At 38.0% G+C, this 20,724-nt stretch overlaps 1 protein-coding gene across 14 annotated transcripts in view; it reads right to left on the minus strand.

The window, feature by feature from the left end:
* Positions 1–20,724, minus strand: part of PTPRM (protein tyrosine phosphatase receptor type M) — a 472,980-nt gene that overhangs the window by 145,375 nt on the left and 306,881 nt on the right. For 8 of the 14 annotated variants that reach the window (XM_027452030.3, XM_027452024.3, XM_027452023.3 and 5 more), the window contains 2 exons: positions 19,413–19,545; positions 12,161–12,190 (listed from right to left, as the gene is read on the minus strand). In XM_027452030.3, the coding sequence (XP_027307831.1) occupies positions 12,161–12,190; positions 19,413–19,545 (163 nt within the window). The remainder of the gene's footprint in view (positions 1–12,160; positions 12,191–19,412; positions 19,546–20,724) is intronic. The other 6 variants (XM_027452027.3, XM_027452025.3, XM_027452032.3 and 3 more) reach the window with 1 other exon arrangement.

Genomic DNA, 20,724 nt, shown 5'->3' on the forward strand with positions numbered 1-20,724 from the left:
CAGTTTGTTTTACCCATTTGATGTCTGTTTTAACATTCCAAGATTTTGAAGCAGTGAAGCTTTCCAATATCTAGTCAAATTACCAGATGTAAATATGACATTTTCTTTAAGGATATGATTTGAGGGAGCATGCTGATTTCATTACATTATACAGTGGGAGAAAAATATATTTATGATCTTAAAAATCTCATCTAATTCAAAAGCAATCATACACCAACAACTAAAGCAGTATGTTCTACTGAATCTTTCCATGGGTATATTTGAGCACTTAGTAAATCTAAATATATCTGCCTGGACTACCACTCGCTGACTTTAGCTATAAACACTTTTTGTGAACAATACTTTCTACTTCTAAATTCCATGTCATTGAAGTCAGCTAATAACAAAGCTTAGAAATTAATTTACTTCAGGTATGCTATAACAGCCATAATCAGCTATAAATCCTTTTGCCCTATTTGCATTTACTGAATTTGCCTTAATTATACTGCTGCCTAATTATGAAACTCAGTCTAGAGGGGAACTCGCAAGATGCAATGATGCAGAAAGCTGAGGACAGTTTATTCCACTTCATGGATTTACAACTTTCTACTACTGCAAACTGTTTGGAACAGGCTCTATTTGTGAGGTCATTAACATGTAAACAGTGTCACACTGAAGACGCATGGCAATGACCTACCATGGTAATGAAAAGTGATATTGAGTTTACTAATTCAGATAAGGGTACACAGATTGCCTTTTCTCTAACACGCGAAGGCCTGTCACAGAAATAAATGCATGGTCCTTGTTGCAATTAATTTGAATCTTGTTCTTTTAAAGCTTTACTTGTAGATTTAATTAAAGCTTTCATGCAGCACACGCTTTCAGGAAGTCTCTATGTTTAATAGCTTTTTCTCCTAAATTAAAGAAACAAGTGAAGGTTATGATTCAAAAAACAACAGGCAATCATAAAATGAAAAGCTATTCTTAATACAGTAAGCATTATCTTGTTTTGACATAAGTAAATACACAGTACTGTGGGTGTTCAAGTATACTTCCTATAATTAATATTATATTGGAATTTCTACGGTGACATCATTTTCAATCGCTTAAGATACAATTTTTCTTTTTGAATGTAAAATATTGCATGCTAAATTTCAACCTGGATGTGAATATTTTTAAAGCCTTAGCAAAATACATTTTATATAAGAAATAAAAATGATAAAACAAAAACAGCTATTTCCCCATGAAAATAAAAAAATGATATTCAACACAGAAATTACTCATTTAGACACTGAACTTAATTCTTTCTTTAATGTTATCGTGTTCCATGTTTCCACAGAGTAGGTCTATCTAAGTCTATTGGTACATCTGTGATAAAAGGAAGATAAGGGCAACTGGGTCCTCTCCCAATGAAAATAGGAGACCTGGTCACCTGGGAGATGGAGAAGGCTGAGGTACTCAATGACTTTTGTGCCTCAGTCTTCACCAGCAAGAGATCTAGCCACATAGTCTGGGCCCCAGAAGGCAGTGACTGGAAGAATGATGAACCCACTGTAGGAGAAAATCAGGTTCAGGTTTACTTAAGAAACAGATAGGAGCATTAGTCCATGGAACCTGATGAGATACATCATAGAATCATAAAATCATAACATGGCTTGGGTTGCAAGGGACCTTAAAGATCATCCAGTTCCAATTCCCCTGCCAAGGGCAGGGGTGCTACCCACTAGATCAAGTTGCCCAGGACTTTTTCCAACATGGTGTTGAACACCTCCAGGAAACTATGCTAAGGGACATGGAAAATCCTTATTCATTAATCCTTATTATCACTTCCTTAGGTGATTGGTGACAACCAACATGGCTTCGCTAAGGCTGCACCATGCCTGACAAATCTGGTGGCCTTTTATGATGGGGTTACAGTATTGGTGGATAGGGGAAGAGCAACTGCCATCATCTACCTGGACTTACGCAAAGCATCTGACGTTGTCCCTCATGATATCCTTGTCTCTAAATTGGAGAGACATCAGTTTGATGGATGGACCACTCAGTGGGTAAGGAATTGGCAGTATGGTGGCACTCAAGGAGTTGCAGTCAATGACTCAATGTCCAAGTGGCACTCCTCAGGGGTCAGGGACATGCAACTGTTTAACATCTTTGCTGGTGACATGGACAGTGAAATTGAGTGCACCCTCACTGAGTTTGCTGACACCAAGCTGTGTGGTGTGGTCAACACACAGGAGAGGAGGAATGCCATCCAGAGGGACCTGGGCAGGCTCAAGAGGTGGTCCTGTCTGAATCTCGTGAAGTTCAACAAGATCAAGTGCAACATCCTGCAACTGGGATGGGGCAATCCCAAGCACAAATACAGGCTGGGTAGAGTATAGATTGAAAGCAACCCTGAGGAGAAGGACCTGGGGGTGCTGTTTGATGAAAAGCTCATCATGAGCCAACAGTGTGTGCTTGCAACCCAGAAAGCCAACCATATCCAGGGCTGCATCAAAAGCAGCGTGGCCAGCATGTCAATGGAGGTGATTGTGTCACGAGACCCCACCTGGAGTGCTGTGTTCAACTCTGGGCCCTCCAGCACAAGAGGGACATGGACCTATTGTCAAGAGGAGGGCCACGAGAATGATCAAGGGGCTGGAGCATCTCTTCTATGAAGACAGGCTGAAGGAGTTGGGGTTGTTCAGCCTGGAGAAGAGAAGGCTCCAGGCAGACCTTATAGCAGCTTTCCAGTACCTGAAGGGGGCCTACAGGAATGATGGAGAGGGACTCTTTGTCAGGGGGTGTAATGATAGGACAAAGAGCCGTTAAGGAGATAAGGAGATTCAGATTAGATATTTGGAAGAAATTCTTTACTATGAGGGAGGTGAGGCACTGGCAAAGGTTGCCCAGAGAACTTGTGGATACTGCTCCCCTGGAAATGTTTAAGGCCAGGTTGGATGGGGTTTTGAGAAACCTGGTATACTGGAAGGTGTCTCTGTCACAAAGGGGGATTGGAATAGTGTGATATCTAAGGTCAACTATGTTCCAACCCAAACCATTCTGTGATTCTGCAATTCTATCTAAGCAATATCCCTTTAGTAAGTATCACAAAAAAATGTAATTAAAAAAAAAAAGAGAGAGAGAGAGATGGAAAAGAAAATGGTCAGTAGAATAATTAAAGAAGAAAACGAGAATAAGCTGGAAGGAAGACAATGGAAGTAGGATCTAAAGAGCATGTGAAATGAAATCCATTGTGGACAGAGATCTGGAGAAGAAAATCCTATGAATGTCCAGTATTCCAGCCTCAAAAGAGGTTTACAGTGCTTTGAGTTCCAGCAAAAGATAGCTGAAAATGTAGTACCCTATTCAGCAAAAAGCACATCATCACGTTCCTGCTGGGAACCTGCAGTAGGTCTGGACATGCAGAGTCAGTAACTTGTTCTCAATACTTAAAATTCTACTGCCAGGATCAGGATCCTATTCTGTGAGGTATCATAAACGTGACAATCTCACCTTAAAATCACAGAATCACAGAATCACAGAATTTCTAGGTTGGAAGAGACCTCAAGATCATCGAGTCCAACCTCTAACCTAACACTAACAGTCCCCACTAAACCATATCCCTAAGCTCTACATCTAAACGTCTTTTGAAGACTTCCAGGGATGGTGACTCCACCACCTCCCTGGGCAGCCCGTTCCAGTGCCTCACAACCCTTTCAGTAAAGAAATTCTTCCTAACATCTAACCTAAAACTCCCCTGGCGTAACTTTAGCCCATTCCCCCTCGTCCTGTCACCAGGCACATGGGAGAACAGGCCAACCCCCACCTCGCTACAGCCTCCTTTAATGTACTTATACAGAGCAATAAGGTCACCCCTAAATATGTACAAAGCATTCAGTATATTATGTAGCTATTAAAATAAATACCAAGCATTCGGTATTTCATCAGCTTTTGAAAATATACTGTAAATCACGAACTTTAGTTGCTTTGAAGTGACCCTTCCATGGGCAATTGACAAATATGACCATAAACTGCAACATAAATTCCTTTACACCTAAAACATAACCCAATATACATTTTTTAAGCTAAGTAAAAGCCTGTCTAGCCTACCCTAACCGTAGCTTGCTGCAGCCAATATGCATCCATTATTATAACTGAACAAACATGTTGGACAAATCCATACTGGAAGATGTACTTCTGGCTACTGACATCAACACACAGGAGGAAAGCACACTGCCACTTTGCATGGGGAGATGCCGAGTAGCACAAATACTCTGCTTTTCTTTGCCACCTGGGCACACTGCTGGCTCATGTCTCTGGCAAATTTGTGTCTCAAATTCGTGTCTTATGATCAGAGGAATTAGAGAATGAGCAAGGAGAGAAGCAAACTCACTCTGCAGGTGCACTGAGTATAATCTAGATATCCCCCAGCCATGTGGTTCAGTGTCTCACCAACAGATCTGAGATTCATAATTTGTGTGAGAAACCTCAGCAGAAGTGGTTCTGAGCTTCTGCTGCTAAAACGAAAAATAAATGTGTTTCTTTATGTTTCGTCAGCTCGGTACTCTAAAGGAGCAGGTAGTTGCTGGCACAAGCCCTACCAAGCCCTGCTCTGCTCCAGCTACCACCTTGTTTTACTTGGGTCACTGCTGCTGTTAGGTTGGCACAGGAACTAACCACAATTATGCAAGACTTTTCTGACAGTCCTACAGTCTTCTCTCTAGAGCACACACTAAAAGCTACAGTCTAATAATAATAGTAGTAATAATAATAAAACCTTTCTAGCACACTTGTAAATGAAATAGAGCTTTGATTCTAATACCTATGATAAGTCTTTAAAAAATATTTTGTTTTGTAACACGGTGTCTGGAATGATGAAATGCCAGGCTTTGCTGGATTTGCAAGCACACAGCACAGCCTGCTCCCTCTGTTTCCTTTTCTGCTTTGTTTCTGTGAGTCCCAAATTCATAGATGATGCAATCTCGTTATCTACACTTCGCATATGGGCTATTGTTCTGAAGTTAGGAAGGACCCTGATCAGACAGAATCCCTGCACAGGCTCTCACAAATGGAGGCAGAGGCAAAAGGCCAGAGTGACCAGAAGCGACACAAGAAACTACCTGAGGCACGGTTTCTTATTCTCCCATGTCAGAGTTAGGCACTTCATTGCAGAAAAACAATGACCAGGAAAAATGACATAAAGACAATTTGGAAATTAAAGATGTTTTTGGTCTGCTAGACACTGTGGAAAGCACATAGCCAATGTTCTCTACATCAGGGAACTGGAAACGTAGACTTTAAAGGAGCTCATGGAATACTGTAGGTAAGGAAGCAAACGGAAAGGAAAAGAAGGAACGGGAGCCAAGATGAGAACAGTTTCATTGCGAAATTGAGAACAGTGACACATGCGACCTGGAGATGGATTATCATTAATCTGGCCACATTCCTTGCAAGGAGGGTCAAAAAAGGTAGTTCAGCTGAAGAATCTCCCATGGGATTCAGGGGTTAGATAAAAGACTACAGATTAGAAGCTCAAACAAAAATACAGTAACTCGGTAGAAGTTATTGCAGCACTAATGACTATAACACCTCAGTGCCCTGTGCTGACATCATTCAACAGACACAAACACCTTGTTATAGTTGCTCTTATCTCTATTGCAGAAGTGATTAAGTCTGTGCTATACTGGAGCAATGAAGTCTTAGGCTAGATTCACCAAATGATTTCTTCTATCCCTTTTTCTTTAAGCGTTTCTCTTCTGCTGGTCCTCCTTGAGTCCAGGATAGATGCAAAGCAACATTAACCTTGTTCCTTGTAGTCCTACCTTTTGCAGTCATCTGCTGCTGCTCATTTCAGTATTTCATTAAACCACTTTGAAAACTAACACCTCAATTTACCTAACCTGAAGAAAAAATAAAGGCCTTTAGCAACATAAATTACAATGTGAGTTTTGGTTTTAATATGCAGTTTATCTTCTTTACTGTTAATGCTTTTACATTCATACAAAGTGTAATGGCAGGTTTAGGTTTAGAGAGAGTAAGTTTTCCATGTCATTACCCATCTTGTACAATAAATACTAACACTAAAACAGTGAAAAACTCTGCTTTCCATTTGGATAAAATGAAAGAATCTGAAGTCAGTGTCTAGCTATCAATGTATACAGAAATGCAATTTCAGAGCTAAAAAGGCATGAATCACACCTTTTTCCTGAGAGAAGATTCTATTTTAGCCTTAAACAAAGTGAATGAAAATGATTCATCTTATACCCTCTTTTAAAGTCTATTTCAACAATGATGGAAGATAACAGTAAAATCTCAGTAACTAGAATGATTGCTGTTGACAGAAAGCATGACAAACTTGGGAACCAAATTTTTAGCAAACTATAAACAATGCCAACAGGCTAATTGAGGATTAATTCAACCCAAGATTTTACAGAGAGAATGATCCACCCTGGTAAACAGGTCGCAGTAACTGAACACGACTCAGTATGGAACAGCAATACAAATGCAAAAATACAGAGGGTAGCTTAATACACATACCTGTCCCTACCCTCTCCTCTCCTCCAGAATGTACGTATTATATCTCAGCTTTCTGTATAATAAAGACAGGCTTTCCGGCTTACCCTACAAAGAGTATATGGAATCCGCAATTTCTTAAAAAATTCTCAGCATTCAATTCAAATCCCTGTGTATTAGTTTAGAAAAGCAAGACAAACCTTTTATTAAACCAAGACATCTCTAGACTACATAAGCGTTTATTTTTCCTACAGTCATATTGGTCACCATGCTAAATGTCTTGTAACTTCCAAAAAAATAGCGGTGTAAACTGAAAATTAAACTGCCCCTTTAAGGACAGAACAGTCTCCAAACCCTTAGCTCATCTGCAAATTTACTGCTTGACACTGAGGGAACAAGGACAGTAACTGAATGTGATTGTGTGACCAGCATAGCAATTAATCACTTCTGATACTTCACCTCACTCTCTCTTTAGTACTCATTTATTTTGAAAAATCCACATTTGCAGCACATTACAGGTTATGGTTTCTCACTCAACACCTCTGTACTAATGCGGTTTTGAGCAGTCTGGGTAACTTCAGAACTGACTATGGGTTTCCTACTTGTAGGTGCTGGAACAGTAACTTGGAGTGAGCATCTAAATATGTCCACAAAAGGGCAACTGAAGCAGAGCTATTCCTCTGTGTGAATACCTTTGCTAATCTGATCTCTGGCACAGCTCAAGAAAGCTATTTCATGTAGTCAGATCCTTGTCCTGAGGGGCTCACAAAACTTCAGAAAGAGATAATAAAAAAAAAGGATTTACTTACTGGTGGTCTGAGTGTTAAGGATTATTTATACATTTTGCTATGGAGAAATGTGAACATAAGCCTTGGCTATACAGCAATACAATCACATCCGAAAGGATCAGAAGGAACAAGGAATCAGTGTAAGAAATAATGAGTTCAGACATCTATTTTTAAAAATAATGTGATGTATTTTAATTAAAAATACTATTTTAATTCTGAGATTGCTGAGTATCTCTGCATGAAAGCTAGATATTGTACCCCCATACTCAAAGCACATGGCACATGGCCCACTAATGTATTTTTCAGCTATGCCGATTTAGTAAAACTCTCTCCTTGCTATTTTGGGCACTGCATATTGGCATTATAGACTTTACCAGATGCAACAAAACTCATGGGACATCCCCAAATGATTTAAGTCTAGCCTACAGGACAATTACAGAAATCCACATTTATTTTGGGTTACATGATTCTGTGATACAAGTCTATGTAACTATGCATATTTAAAGATCCAGAAGAGATCACAGGCTTCGTCTAACAGATCAAACACATCAGGCAGTTCAAACGCATTCACATTTTTCTGTTCAGAGCTCTCCTCTACCTGGAAGATGCAAATGGATGAACTTATTCTAGTTCCAGAGGCAACTACAGTTGGGAATACCGAAATGTTTGTAACATCTCTCAGTATTTTCAAACTCATATGTAAATTTTAAATGCTATGACCACATCTTTCCTGGAATTATGCAGAAATCACTGCTCAGAGTTTAAACAACATTGATTTTCTGAAAATTTTATGACTCTGATTATTAGGGTCATTTTGCAAATCTGCTAACCTTCTGCCATAGGTGCTAGGACAACTGCATCGTCCCCAGTCAGACTGGGGAAATGAATCACAGATTATCTCTCTGTACAGAGATCCAGAAGCCAGCACTGGAAATATGCTGGCAAAGCAAGAGACACACAGGTAACTGAGAGCATTCTCCCAGACTCCTGAGCTCAACTGAGATACAGGAGAAAAGTATATTTCAATTGCACTCCAAACAATCAAATTCTCATGAAAAGTAGAGTATATTTTTATTTTCGTTTATACAAAAAAGTGCAATGTTTGTAGAATTAATTTTCTTGCAGGAACTATTCTGTTCTCTCCAAGTCATATTAAAAGTATTAGGCAATAGGATCTGTTGTTATACACAGTCCATTTTAATAATATTTCAATGTTGTATTAAGCTTCTGGATTGAGATCTCTATATAGAAGATGTACCTGTGATGCATCCCTGTGCTAAGTCACCCAACTAGATGATTAGTGCTGGGTGGGACAACATCAGCTAGATTTGATGCTATTAAGATCCCAACATGATTAATATTTTCTAGGAATACTTGGTAATAATTGTCTCCTATTTCCCTGCTTTAGCACAGGTTGAAATGACTTGTAATAAGGCACAAAAATAGAATAACATCATGCACCTAACTGCTGTGCAGCACCATTGTTGCATAAGTAGCTAATTTCAGTAATAACCATACCGTACCATTTTGATATCAGATTCAAACTGAGGGACACCATCAAAAACTACCTTCAAAACTTTGCATTTTAATTGGGCACACATCCTACTCATAGCAAGGTAATGAAGCCTTTTCTCAAAAGCAACATGAACAGTTGCAATCTGTAATATCTGACCTGGAATTTGGGGCAAGTTGAATTCCCCAAACTGTCCATCAGAGGCCAGTGTCTTGAGTTAATTCAGAGAGAAGAAGCACTCAGTTTGCCTTCATGCTTGAATTTGCATGAATTTAGTTATATTAGCTCCTGACTAATAATGATTAATGATCTCCAAAGCAGACAGAGCCTCTATCTAAATCTTTGTCTAAATGAAAATCTTGAATATAAAAGATAATGATCACTGATCAGCATGGCGCTGCTTTATTTCCACTTCACCAACAGGCTTGTCTAGTTCATTTACCACGATTACACAACAAACTATCAATGTATTCTTCCTTCTCTGGCCAATGTCACTTGGGTTGTGCCCATCCAAAGAGGTGTTGGAAGAAAGTAGAGTCATGGCAATGCTGGCTGCCCCACTGTGAACACCAGTCCTTACAAGTGTCACTAATGACATTGACCCCATTCTTCTTTTTCCCCACCTGGAATTTACGAGGAAGTCAAAAGACCTGCTGCAGAGTTAATGAGTGCTGTGAAATCTGCTCTAATCTTGAGAACAAAAGAATTCATAAAGAACTAACTATGGTCAGACAAAAAACCAAATCTGCTTCCTGACTGAGGTGAAAGGTAAAAAATGCACCAGGAAAGCAAAAGTGGGAGGAAAGGCGCAGGCAGAGGCACTTAAACCCATTAACAAGAAGTATAATTCTTAATAGCAGTACTCAGCTTCTTTTTTGTAATGTCTCTTGACTGGCTAACTAGTAAACACAAGATAAAATGGAAATAATTCTCTGCCAAATATGCACAGCTGTAGGTCCACCTCTGATGATTCATCAGCAGCACTAGGCATCTGCCAAGTTTTTCTTTTTTAATTTTAATTTAGGATGGATCTTGAAGTGGCAGAGATTGCAGTCTAGTAGGGAAAAGGAGCCCACAGCACATAAGGAAAGCAGCACACAAGACAATAGTAACTATTTCAGTGCATAGATGCTCAGATGGATGTCACAGCTTGCATTTACAATGACTAATCAGTAAATTTGAATATGATACTCAGTATAGAAGTGGTAAATTAGCAATAGCAGAGCACTTCAAATGATGTTTCTCAAAATATAGATCATTTTATAACCCATACCAACTTCCTCAGCTAAAAATAAAATTGGAATGAATTCTGCATTCATCTAAGATCTCCACCAATTTCAGTGAAATTGCATGCTGAGTAAACAGGTGTAGAATTTGGTCCAGAATGTTTCCTCATATCGTGGGCTGATCTTGTCTGCTCCTTTTTGGGCTGTTACTTTCCTTCTTTCTCCAGATAACCAGTAAAACGATATACAGTCAGTATCACACAATTTCTTTTAGAAGAGTCCATGTACCCAAGCCACAAAGTTACTACGTTTGGATCACACTAACAAAAACACAAGTCTTCTCTTGAAGACACTAAGATTACACCAAATTAAAAAAAAAACCAACAAACTATTCCAACCCCTATTAGCAGCCTCTATGATTGCAAACTGTGGACAAAACCTGTTTCCAAAGCTTATAGAAACATTTCAATTCACACATTTTCCACTGTCAGTGAAAAAAGAAAAAAAAATGTATACTCCAATTTCTTTGAATAATGAAACAGTGCTTCATTTAACGTTTCGTTTGTTTCAATTTTTGTTTTTGACTTAGCCTTGAGACATGAATCATATTAAAATATTAATTTAAATATGTTTACTTGTTATGGCAACAACATACTCTATGACTTACTATATTATACTAGTTTTACATTTTCAAAACAATGGTTAAATGGTCCCAACTGAATGTTTTCTTGAAGGCCTATTTCATGGAAAATACAGTCTTTTCATCTCAGGAGCAGAAACAAATTCTGAGATACTGCATCTATGGAAGAGAGAATTTTTTCTGACCTTCACATTAATACAGTGCTTTAAAGAACAGCTTAAAAAAATGCACTATATATAGAGTGTCTAATAATGTAGTATGAAATATGAATTACAAAGCAAATGAGCAGTTTCAATATATTCATGTCTCAGGAAATTTGAGCTAAGAGGTTTAAATTTTAGTTGCTTTAATTCATTTGAAGTATGGTTCTGCTTACTAAGTTTTCAACTTAGAAAACATATACTAATTTTTCCATAAATTCCATAAATGAAAGTTTGAAGATTTTCAACATATTTATTGACAAAATGTTTATTTAAAAAGTATGAAGAGCTACTAAAAAAGGAACAAGAGAAACTTAGTATTATGTTAAATAAAAACATTACTGAGATTTTTTCCTTTGAAGAGCATTCAATTACCAAATGTACCTGAAAACTAGTACTATAGTATGTCTCACGCAAGTAACACCCCATCTTCAGTAACCATATGAAAATACCCTCAAGTTTCCTACGAATTTTAAAGTTGAGCTTTAAAGAAGACACATATCTGTTAGATAGTTGATTTCTACTGGTGGCCAGCCAACAAGATTAAACAATCTTAAATGCATGTCACTTTGTAATTAAGCAAGATCTCTAATATTTTGCTAAACCAAAAACTACCATATATTCCGTGAACCTGGAAAGTGAGAAAAGGTGAACAGCCTCTGAAAGGTGTTTGCTAAATTCACAGAAGAACCCTTATTCATCACCCGCTGACAGCAGAGAATGAAGCAAGAACTTTGGGTAAATAAAGAATCATACAATGGTATTACTCAGGACTGTATCAAAATGATGGTTTACTTACTGCAAGTTATTATTCATCTTGCCCTCATTTTTTAGCTCTCTTTCCTTTTAAATCCGCCCCAGTAATGGCAATGCAAGATGTTTATGCATGATCATTATTCATGAAAAAGTAGTATTAAGTGCATAGCAACAAATGGAAATGCTTGTACATCTCTAACCAATGGTATATTTTCATCAGGCCAAATAAGAAAGAAACCACTACATAAATTCTAAAAATTTTTACTTAGGCATGAAAATTTCTCATAGACATGGTAGTGATATTTATACCTACTACTTTTTAATTAAGAAAATTCATTATGTAACTATATTCAAAGGACTCTAATGCACCGTATGAGGCATAGAAACTTCTATAAAACCAAGTATTTCATTACATTATTGACCATGCTGTTTTTAGCTTTTTATCTTGGTAAAATTTTTAAAGGTTTGGTTTTCATAAAGGAACTTGTAATATTAGCATTCACTAACTGTGCATGGAACAACATGGCAGAAAGCGTGTCTCTGATGTCAAAGAAGTTACTTACAGGTAATAAGTGTAGGAGTGATAGCTTCTTCTGCCATGATGGTGGAAGGATTAGGCAGTGGTGGAAAAGATGAAATGGAAGGAAAGAAAAGCCAAATATTAATGTATGAAAAATCAAGATGAAACTGAGACCAGAACTGATGACACAAATGGAAGGTAGCAAGAATGCATATCTGGGCATATCATGCAACATGTCTGGAACAGACAGATGACATATCCATCTCTATAAAACTTTAAACCATACAATACATAATGCGTCTCCAACTGTTGAATCAAATCACTTTAAAGCTCATCCACTATTTAAGTAATGTTAGATATTTTATGTATATTTATGTCTGCATATAATACATATACAAGCACTCCCAAGTGAAGAGATAAAACATGCTCAGTTTATATTTTAACCGGATTAGGAATAAATACAAGGAACTTATTTCTATATGTTAGAAATTTAACCATAAAGAATTACAGAGTGTATGTTATTTAGCTTCTTTTCCTGTCATAATACTATAGAATTTTTTGATATCCCTTTACTTAAAGAAATCAGTTGACATTGACACTAGAACTTGTTTCCACGGGGAAAAATCAATGACAACAAGGAAATAAATTTCAGCATTTTAAATAACTATTTAAATTCTGAAGAAAAAAAATATTTCCTGGTGCTTCCCATCTACAGCTTTATCCGTAATTGTTATTATCCGTAATTGTTATTACAACTGCCTATTACAACTGCTTCACATTGAGTGAAAACTTCCCATGTTACAACACAAGCAGAACGGCTATCCTTAATGGTTAAAATAATTCTGGTGGTATTTCCTTATGCGGCAGAGTTAAAAATAAATCGTGTATCTCTGTTATTTCTGCCTATGTGAATGTCACAAAGAAGAAGCTGGAGACCTAGCACCACCATCCTGAGAAAATCTGGACCCAGCCTGGCTTTTCTGCATCACCTCTTACACAGCCAGACCCTCCACCCAGACTCAGACTGCAGGAGCACACAGTATCAGCGCTCCAGCTATGCGTTTCTGCTTTACATCTCTCCCTCTGTTTTGAGTCTCCTGCAAGTAGGAATGCAACTCTCCAAAAGGGCTAAGTTCCAACCTAAATGAATTCCATATATTGACTGTAATTAAAAAGAGGCCTGAGATCTTAAAACATTTCAGCGCATAATGTCAAGTAGCATTCACATGTTGGTAAGATAAAAGACTGAAAGGAACCATGTAGGCATTTGTAATTTTTAAGCATACACATACAGCCCTTTGACTACAGAGGAAACATGTAAACAGGCCTTGCAAAGGACTATAACTAATGTTAACTTGCCTCTAGCTACATGCTTCAGGCAACCCTTTGAAAACTAGGCTTTCATCAAACTTTCTCTCTCATCTTCTGTGTGTGAAGATGCCGTTAGAGATGTTTCCCAGTTTTCATCCCCATTTTTCTGATGAAACAGTATTGTTCAAACACGAGAGGCTAGATATTGAATATTTAATCATGTGGCAATCTGCAAGAACATACACCTGTAAGAACTGAGTTTTGAAAGATGTCTAACAACAGAGTAAGGGGAAAGCTGCAGAAACAGTTGTACACTTCTTCCACCAGCACATATTCCCTTGCCTTCAGTAAGGAGTACAGAATCAGCTCCTACCAAAGCAGTTCAACCTATCTGCTCTATTAGCAAAGGGTTGTTTTCATATCTTGTTCAGACATAATTATATCCCCCCTGCCCTTCTTTTCAGAATTACTCATTCTCTCGCTCATTTAGAATCTCATGACACTGCCAACCCTATTTCTTGCCATATGTTGCCATTGCGGAGATTTAATGTAATTAGTACAAATGTTCTCATACTTCTAAAAGACGTATAATAATTTGAGAAACAACAATAAATACAATTAATCAGAGAAGCACTGCTGGTACTTAAATGCAGAATTCTGCCAAATACATTATAGAGATGAATTCTGTGTGAGAAAACTACTAAAAATCCAGGAGCTTTAATTTGCGTGAAAATGTCCCATTAACAATTTGTGTAAGATGAAGAAAATTAAAAGTCTCAAGCTCTAGTTATTTTTAGAATACTACAGTTGTGAGATTTTCTATATGAAAATCATTGAAAGTCGTGGATTTTGAGTCTCAAGAATACCAGACACTGAAAACAACAAAAACAACAGAAAGCCCAACTAAACAGCTAAAAGAACTTATGTTTGAAAGCTACATGTAAGAAAGTTTTAGACTCGCAAGTTCTCAGGCCACGTGAAAAAAACACCATTCCTAACTGAACAAATGTAGCACTAAAAAGAAATAAGGACAAGTTCCATTTTATTTCCTACATAAAGTATACAGACCTTCTATATATATATGTATGTATGAAAAGTGTAGAAAAGTCTCTTTCTGTAGAAGAGTATGACCTAAATAATTTGGCTAACCATGGCCAAATTTTCTTCTGTACAAGGAACCATGCATAGCTTTTCAGTCACTTTCCATTAGAGAGGTTATTTTATGTCAATAAACTGTTTCTGTGTATAGTGAAAATATAAAGCACTTTTATATCCTTTGGGACCAAAGACATAAATAAATTTCATAAATATTTCTTGTAGAATAAGGCCCCTCTATAAAATGTTATCAAAAGCAATGCAGCTGGCCACAGGAGGATTGTCCCACTACATGGGAAAACTTCTGGAACTGTGAAATTACCACAGTGATTTCTTTCATTGTCTCTCTTTTGTAGCTGGCCTAGAGGGGAAAGCAGGAGGGCACTGGGAGAAAACTGGAATTTTCCTCCAGTCCTATTATCTCCAATTTCCATCCTAACTACTTGAAATTGTTGGCAAAGGTGTATAACTGAACAGCCTGATTTACTACCAGGGAATTGGACCAATGCATTCCCAGCCCAGCTCCACTGAGTACAAAAGCATTCCTTATCCACTGCCAAGAACCAGGGGCTCTGCATTAAACAGATGCCACAATTACATACGTTAGAAACTACTGGAAGGTTCAGGCATAGAGACAGCTGAAAGCAAAAACTAAAGATAGGCACACACAAAAAAAAATATGGAGAACTGCAATGATCAGACCAACTTCATTCTACAGCTGAAGCAGAAACCAATGTAATCAAATTTTAATAATCACTTGCTTACTGCACTCCCGCTGCAGCAGCAAGCAGGTAGCCCAGAAAGAACCTGCTACCCCAAAGACATATATTCTTTTAAGCAAACATCGGATCAATCCATCCATTTTTTCAATTTCTGAATATTTTCCTTTTAACCTTAGCTGAAATTGAATATAAAAGAAAAACTATAAAAAAGAGAATAGAATAAAACCCTAAGACTCTGATTTTTTGAACTCCTCATTTAATTGCCATTGGTTTTCCAAAGGCTGTAGGAACAGTTCTCTCATTTTCACTGCTCTACTTTTTGTTGACCAAAAGGTGAACTTGCTGCATTTTTTATTTTTTATTTTTTTATAAAGTCCCATGCAGGTATATCAAAGACTGGAAGAGATCAAGGGCCTTGCCTGAGATTTTATATTCAGGATCAGATACAAAATCCCTGTTGTTGTGAAGTAACATTCTGGAAACACGTGTATTGGTTTCCACTGACTTTGTGTTAACTCTTATATGAGAGATTCAGAGCACAGCTGAGGAGAGGAAAGCCTCCTGGCTTTACTCTGACTTCACAGAGAAGAATAATCTCATTCATATGACCATAAGGGTATCAGGAATAGCTTGCAGGTTGTTAGTTTACATTACATGACATCTTTATGCAGGAATGTGGTTGAATGAATAAAGGAAAGATAGAACAAAACAGAATAAGAGCATCGAACAACTAAGCAGGGAGAAAAACAGTAAAGCACTAACATTCTTAACCTGACCCAAGTGACAGGCACACAAATCTGGTTTACTTTAGTCAAACCAGACATTGTCCACACAGGAAATGTGTTAGTGACTGTGCTATTTCTACCCTTGCCACTGACTCTACACCGTACTCTGAGCAGATAGGCTCCCTAAACTCTGTGTCCCCGTTTACAATATAACTACCCCAGAAGACCATTATATAGTGAAATTAATAATGGTGCCTAATGACTAGTGCTGTTTGTAGAACTTCTGTACCTACAGCTTTGACAGTGACCATATCTAAAGCATATATATGCTGCACTGAAAACTGCTTCGAGTGTTGGTCTGGTCTTTTCACTATTGAATTAATGCCCAAGAGGTTGATCCATGAAAACCTGTGGTGCCTGGCACTGACCAAGCAAGGAATGGTTGCCAGCTCAATTTAGGTAGCTGTTGAAGGAGTACGTTGGACAAAGACATGGTTATCAATTACAAGAACACTGCTTTCCAAATCTCTTGACAATAGAAAGAATGTTTTGCGATTAAGTGTATTAAGCTCTTGGAGCCCCAGAGACAGAGCAAATTTAATCTACTGGTGAGATCTGGAGATCAAGTCTACAAAGACTCAGTGCAGTGAAAGAATGAAGTAACAGACAGAATATGCTTTGGGATATGCCTTGGGTAGGTCAAATGTGAAATTACTGTAGTCAACTGCAACCATGGCAAGTTTCAGAGCACATAGATTCAACATGGTAAAACCTAGCATTGTAGCCCAAAGAGTCTGTATGTAACAACACAGTGAGGAAAGTGGTTCTTAGGGAAAAGTTACACTGAGTTACAAGGTGCTATTTTACTTTTTGATCAGTTCTTCACTCCAGTAAAATTCCTTATAAAGTAAATGAAATAAAATGATGAAGTGCAGTAGTCAAATGATATGCTACCTTGATAAGATTGTTTCACAAAGTAGCACCTAAAGCACCATAAAACTGCAAAAACACTACAGTTACACTAAGCTTGCAGGATGATTTACACATTTTCTTCAAATGCATAATGTATACACAGTAACTGAACCAAGGTGAAACCATAGGGGTTCTCAGCAGCATAGTGAATTAATGCACCAATAACAATCTATTGAATAATCGGTTCATCTTTTGCTTAAGTCGTGAGTGTAATTGCATTCAAGACCTTCTATGCTACAGCATCTGCTTTAGAGGCCTGGAACACAATATTCCTATCTCCTGATACTCTCATTAAAGCCTAGTCACATCCTGTTACACAGATGAACCATTCTTACTTCTTAATATTCACCTCAACTCATTTTACAGTTTTTGTTCAAGGCTGCAGCATGATTGTGGGACATATTTAAGTTATTGGTATCATTCTTTCTGCAGTGCACAATGAAATTGTGCATATTTGGTAACAGAGCTCTTAGATTTGGACTTTCAATAGTTTCATCTCTGTCACATGCAGATTTATTCCAAACCCCAAAGAACTTCACATAATGAACTTTTTTTTTTTTTTTTTCCTAACAACAGAACTACTATGAATAATAATTATTGCACTGTGGTAGACAGAAGAAATCAAGTATCCTTCTGCATTAACATCCAAACACTCAGGATTTGAGCATTCCTGCCTCTAACAATTTGATTATCAAAGAGCTTTTCCCTAGTGAATAAAGCAAGAGCCAGTATAGCATCCATTCAGCCAGAGAGCCTGACATCCTATTCAGAATGAAACTGTTTGGATCGTTTTGCAACACTCTCCTTTCAAGATTAAAAGGAACTTGTGTCTTGTGGGTGAATACCTTTGGTGCTGATGCTTAAGGAGAGGCTCAGAAGGGAAAGAGAGAGAGTGATGAATGCTGGTCAGGAATTTTGTGAAGAAGGACTGACCAGACAATGTGAGAAGCCTCCCTCACTGCATGCCAAGTGCTGTCTCTGGCCCTAGGGAGGACTTTGGGAGTTCAACTGTTAAAATGGAAGGTATGAATGATGCAAGAAATCAGAAGTGGGAAGAAAAAAAAAAGTACGGAAAAATAAGAACAGGTTTTAACTCCGTTACACCGTACTTTATTGAGATTTAGTTACTGGCTCTATTTCATTGCCCCAGCCAGGCTTACCCTGGGGCTTAAGTCTCAGTCTCTTCCATATGGCAACTTCTGACTGCTTTTCCTACCTCTTGTTGTGACCTCGCCTTCTGCCCTGACCACAGATCACCTTTCTCTGCGTAGCACCCTTCTAACCTCCTGGCCCTGCTTCTGTCTTCAAGGGAAGTGAAAAGCAGCTACTTCTGTTGCTTGCCCTGAGGCACTGCCAGGCAGCTGCCTCCTTCACTGTGCACCTCCTGCGTTCAAATTCTGGAAGAATTTCAGGCAGCTAAGGGGTTTGGTCTATCTCAGACCTGCCAAACTAGTTAACATACAATTAAATCACGGAGTGCTGGGATGAGCAGAATCAGGCCAAGACTGCTCACAAAGGAAGAGAAGGGAATAATACAGGGCGAATAGCAAGGAGGAGAGGGGATATGGGACAGTAAGATGACTGACAGATATGGAGGGAGAATTAGTGACTCAGGCCCTCTGCACAGCTCACACACATCCTCAGTCCCACCTCTACAGCTACAGATCTCAGGTACCTCCAGATAAAACCTAAAATCCAGATAAAACCTAAAATTAATAAATTTCCCCCAATCTTGACTTAGCTTCTATCATCACAAAGATTGTTTTTTCTTACCTGTACCTCCTCCCTAGCAACAAGATATTTTATCCTTTTTTTATCCTTTTTTTTTTTTTTCTTTTACAATGTTGCAAAAGGCAACCAGGTTTAAAAGCCTTACATTTCTAATGCTGTAGCAGTTTTCAAATGATTTTCAAAGCAAAACAATCTCAGCGTGTGCGTGTGTTGAACCAGCATTTGGAAACATTCAGCACCATCATAACATTTTCATTTGTTTTCAGGGAATGAAGTTTATGCAGAACAACACAGACCCTATTCTTAGCACAAATTACCTTAGCTCTAGCTCCTGACTAAGGCTTTCTTTTACAGTCAAGAAAGAAACTCTATCTGACTTTCAGCTGATCTGTTGGATAGAGTGGAGACACACCCTTTCGGGATAGAGATGCTCTTCTATTATTCGAGTCCATCATGCAGTACTAATGCACAAAGTGAGAGAATCATTAACCTTGAGTTATTTTTCTTTTACAACAAAGCCACAAACATTAATTCATAGAGAATGCCGTGGGATGAAACAGATAGGGTGGTTTTATAAAATCTCAACAAGGCTTGGAGGGGTGAGCGGGAGCAGTACTTCCTGAACTGTGACAAAGGGCACTAAGGTGGCTGGGTACTTTTGCCAACATCAAACTGAGAACCAGTGTAGGAGATGCTGTGATATGAACATGTACATAGAAAACATCTACTCATCGCTCACCTTTTCTTCATTACCAGCACAACCCCCAGAAATATAATGACGAACAGCAAGATGCCTGCAATGACTCCAGCAATTTTAACAGTGTGGTCGGTCTGCTTCTCAGGCTCTGGGTCTGGTTTTCGAGTGGCAGCCCCTGTGGAATCGGTAACAGCGAAGGAGGAGAGAGAAAAAGAATAAGGATGTTATTCTTTCAGTTCTCATACATTTAACCTACCAATGTCATTAATCTTACCCAGGGACAACAGATACCAATGTATGCGTGATCTTTCCAGAAAAAAAATCTTGTTTTCATATGCATTGACAGGAATATAATTCTTCATATTATTTCATGACATTTTCCTAGACCACAACACAGGTGGGATACCACAGCCAGGCCTGACCTGTTTATAAGAGCCTCTTCACAGATCCACAAATTTCTGTATTTTTATTATCTCTTCTGCCTCCCTTTTCTTTCTGTCATTTAGAAACTTACGCACAACACAATAACTATCCTAAGCCTTTAACCAAATTTGATTTGCTGGAACACTTTCCTCAATTATTTTTCATAAATGAAGCTGTAATTCCATAACATATTAGCTTAAACACCTGGAAAAGTGAGATAAGCTCATTTACCATGCATTTTACCCGCAATTGTTTTTTACACAATAGACTTTTTTTTTTTTGCCTTTGGAAATCTAAATCTAGGTCACATCTGGTAGGCAAAAAGACTCCTTCTAAGCAATTTATTCACAAAGTGGGAAGCAGCTGATGATCACACCACTGGCACCCACATTTAATATCTGTTTAAATGAGATAACCAGTGCCTTACAGCAGCTACTGTCTTAGCTCTTCCAGCTCCTCCATTTAAAAAAAATAACATCGTTTGTACTGTTTACTGTATAATGTGATGGAACGTCAAATCCATGTCTGATGAAATATCCATTCCCTCTACTAAATGAGTTCAGGATGAAAAATGTTAAGGAAGCAACATTCAATTCACTAAACTGAATTTATTTTTTTATGGACTTCCATTTTTTTTTAATCAAAATGTGACAGTATTCATCATTTGAGGCACCATGCCATAAAATGGACACAGGGATTTATGTATCACTCTCCTGCTATGGCTTTTTTGGGAAAAGGGAAAGAGGAGTAAAGATTAGCTCAAGTCTATTATTTTAAGACCACATTCTTATCTCACTGTCTGGGTTCCACAGAGGTTTGGAAAGCACCAAGTGTATTTTACTTGCTTCTTCATTTATTTTTTGGGGGGGGAAGAATGCAAATTGGTGATCAATTTACATTTAGATGCATTTTCTGAAAAGTACAATGAAAA

The sequence above is a fragment of the Anas platyrhynchos genome, chromosome 2, assembly GCF_047663525.1.
Source record: "Anas platyrhynchos isolate ZD024472 breed Pekin duck chromosome 2, IASCAAS_PekinDuck_T2T, whole genome shotgun sequence".
Classification (NCBI taxonomy): Eukaryota; Metazoa; Chordata; class Aves; order Anseriformes; family Anatidae; genus Anas; species Anas platyrhynchos.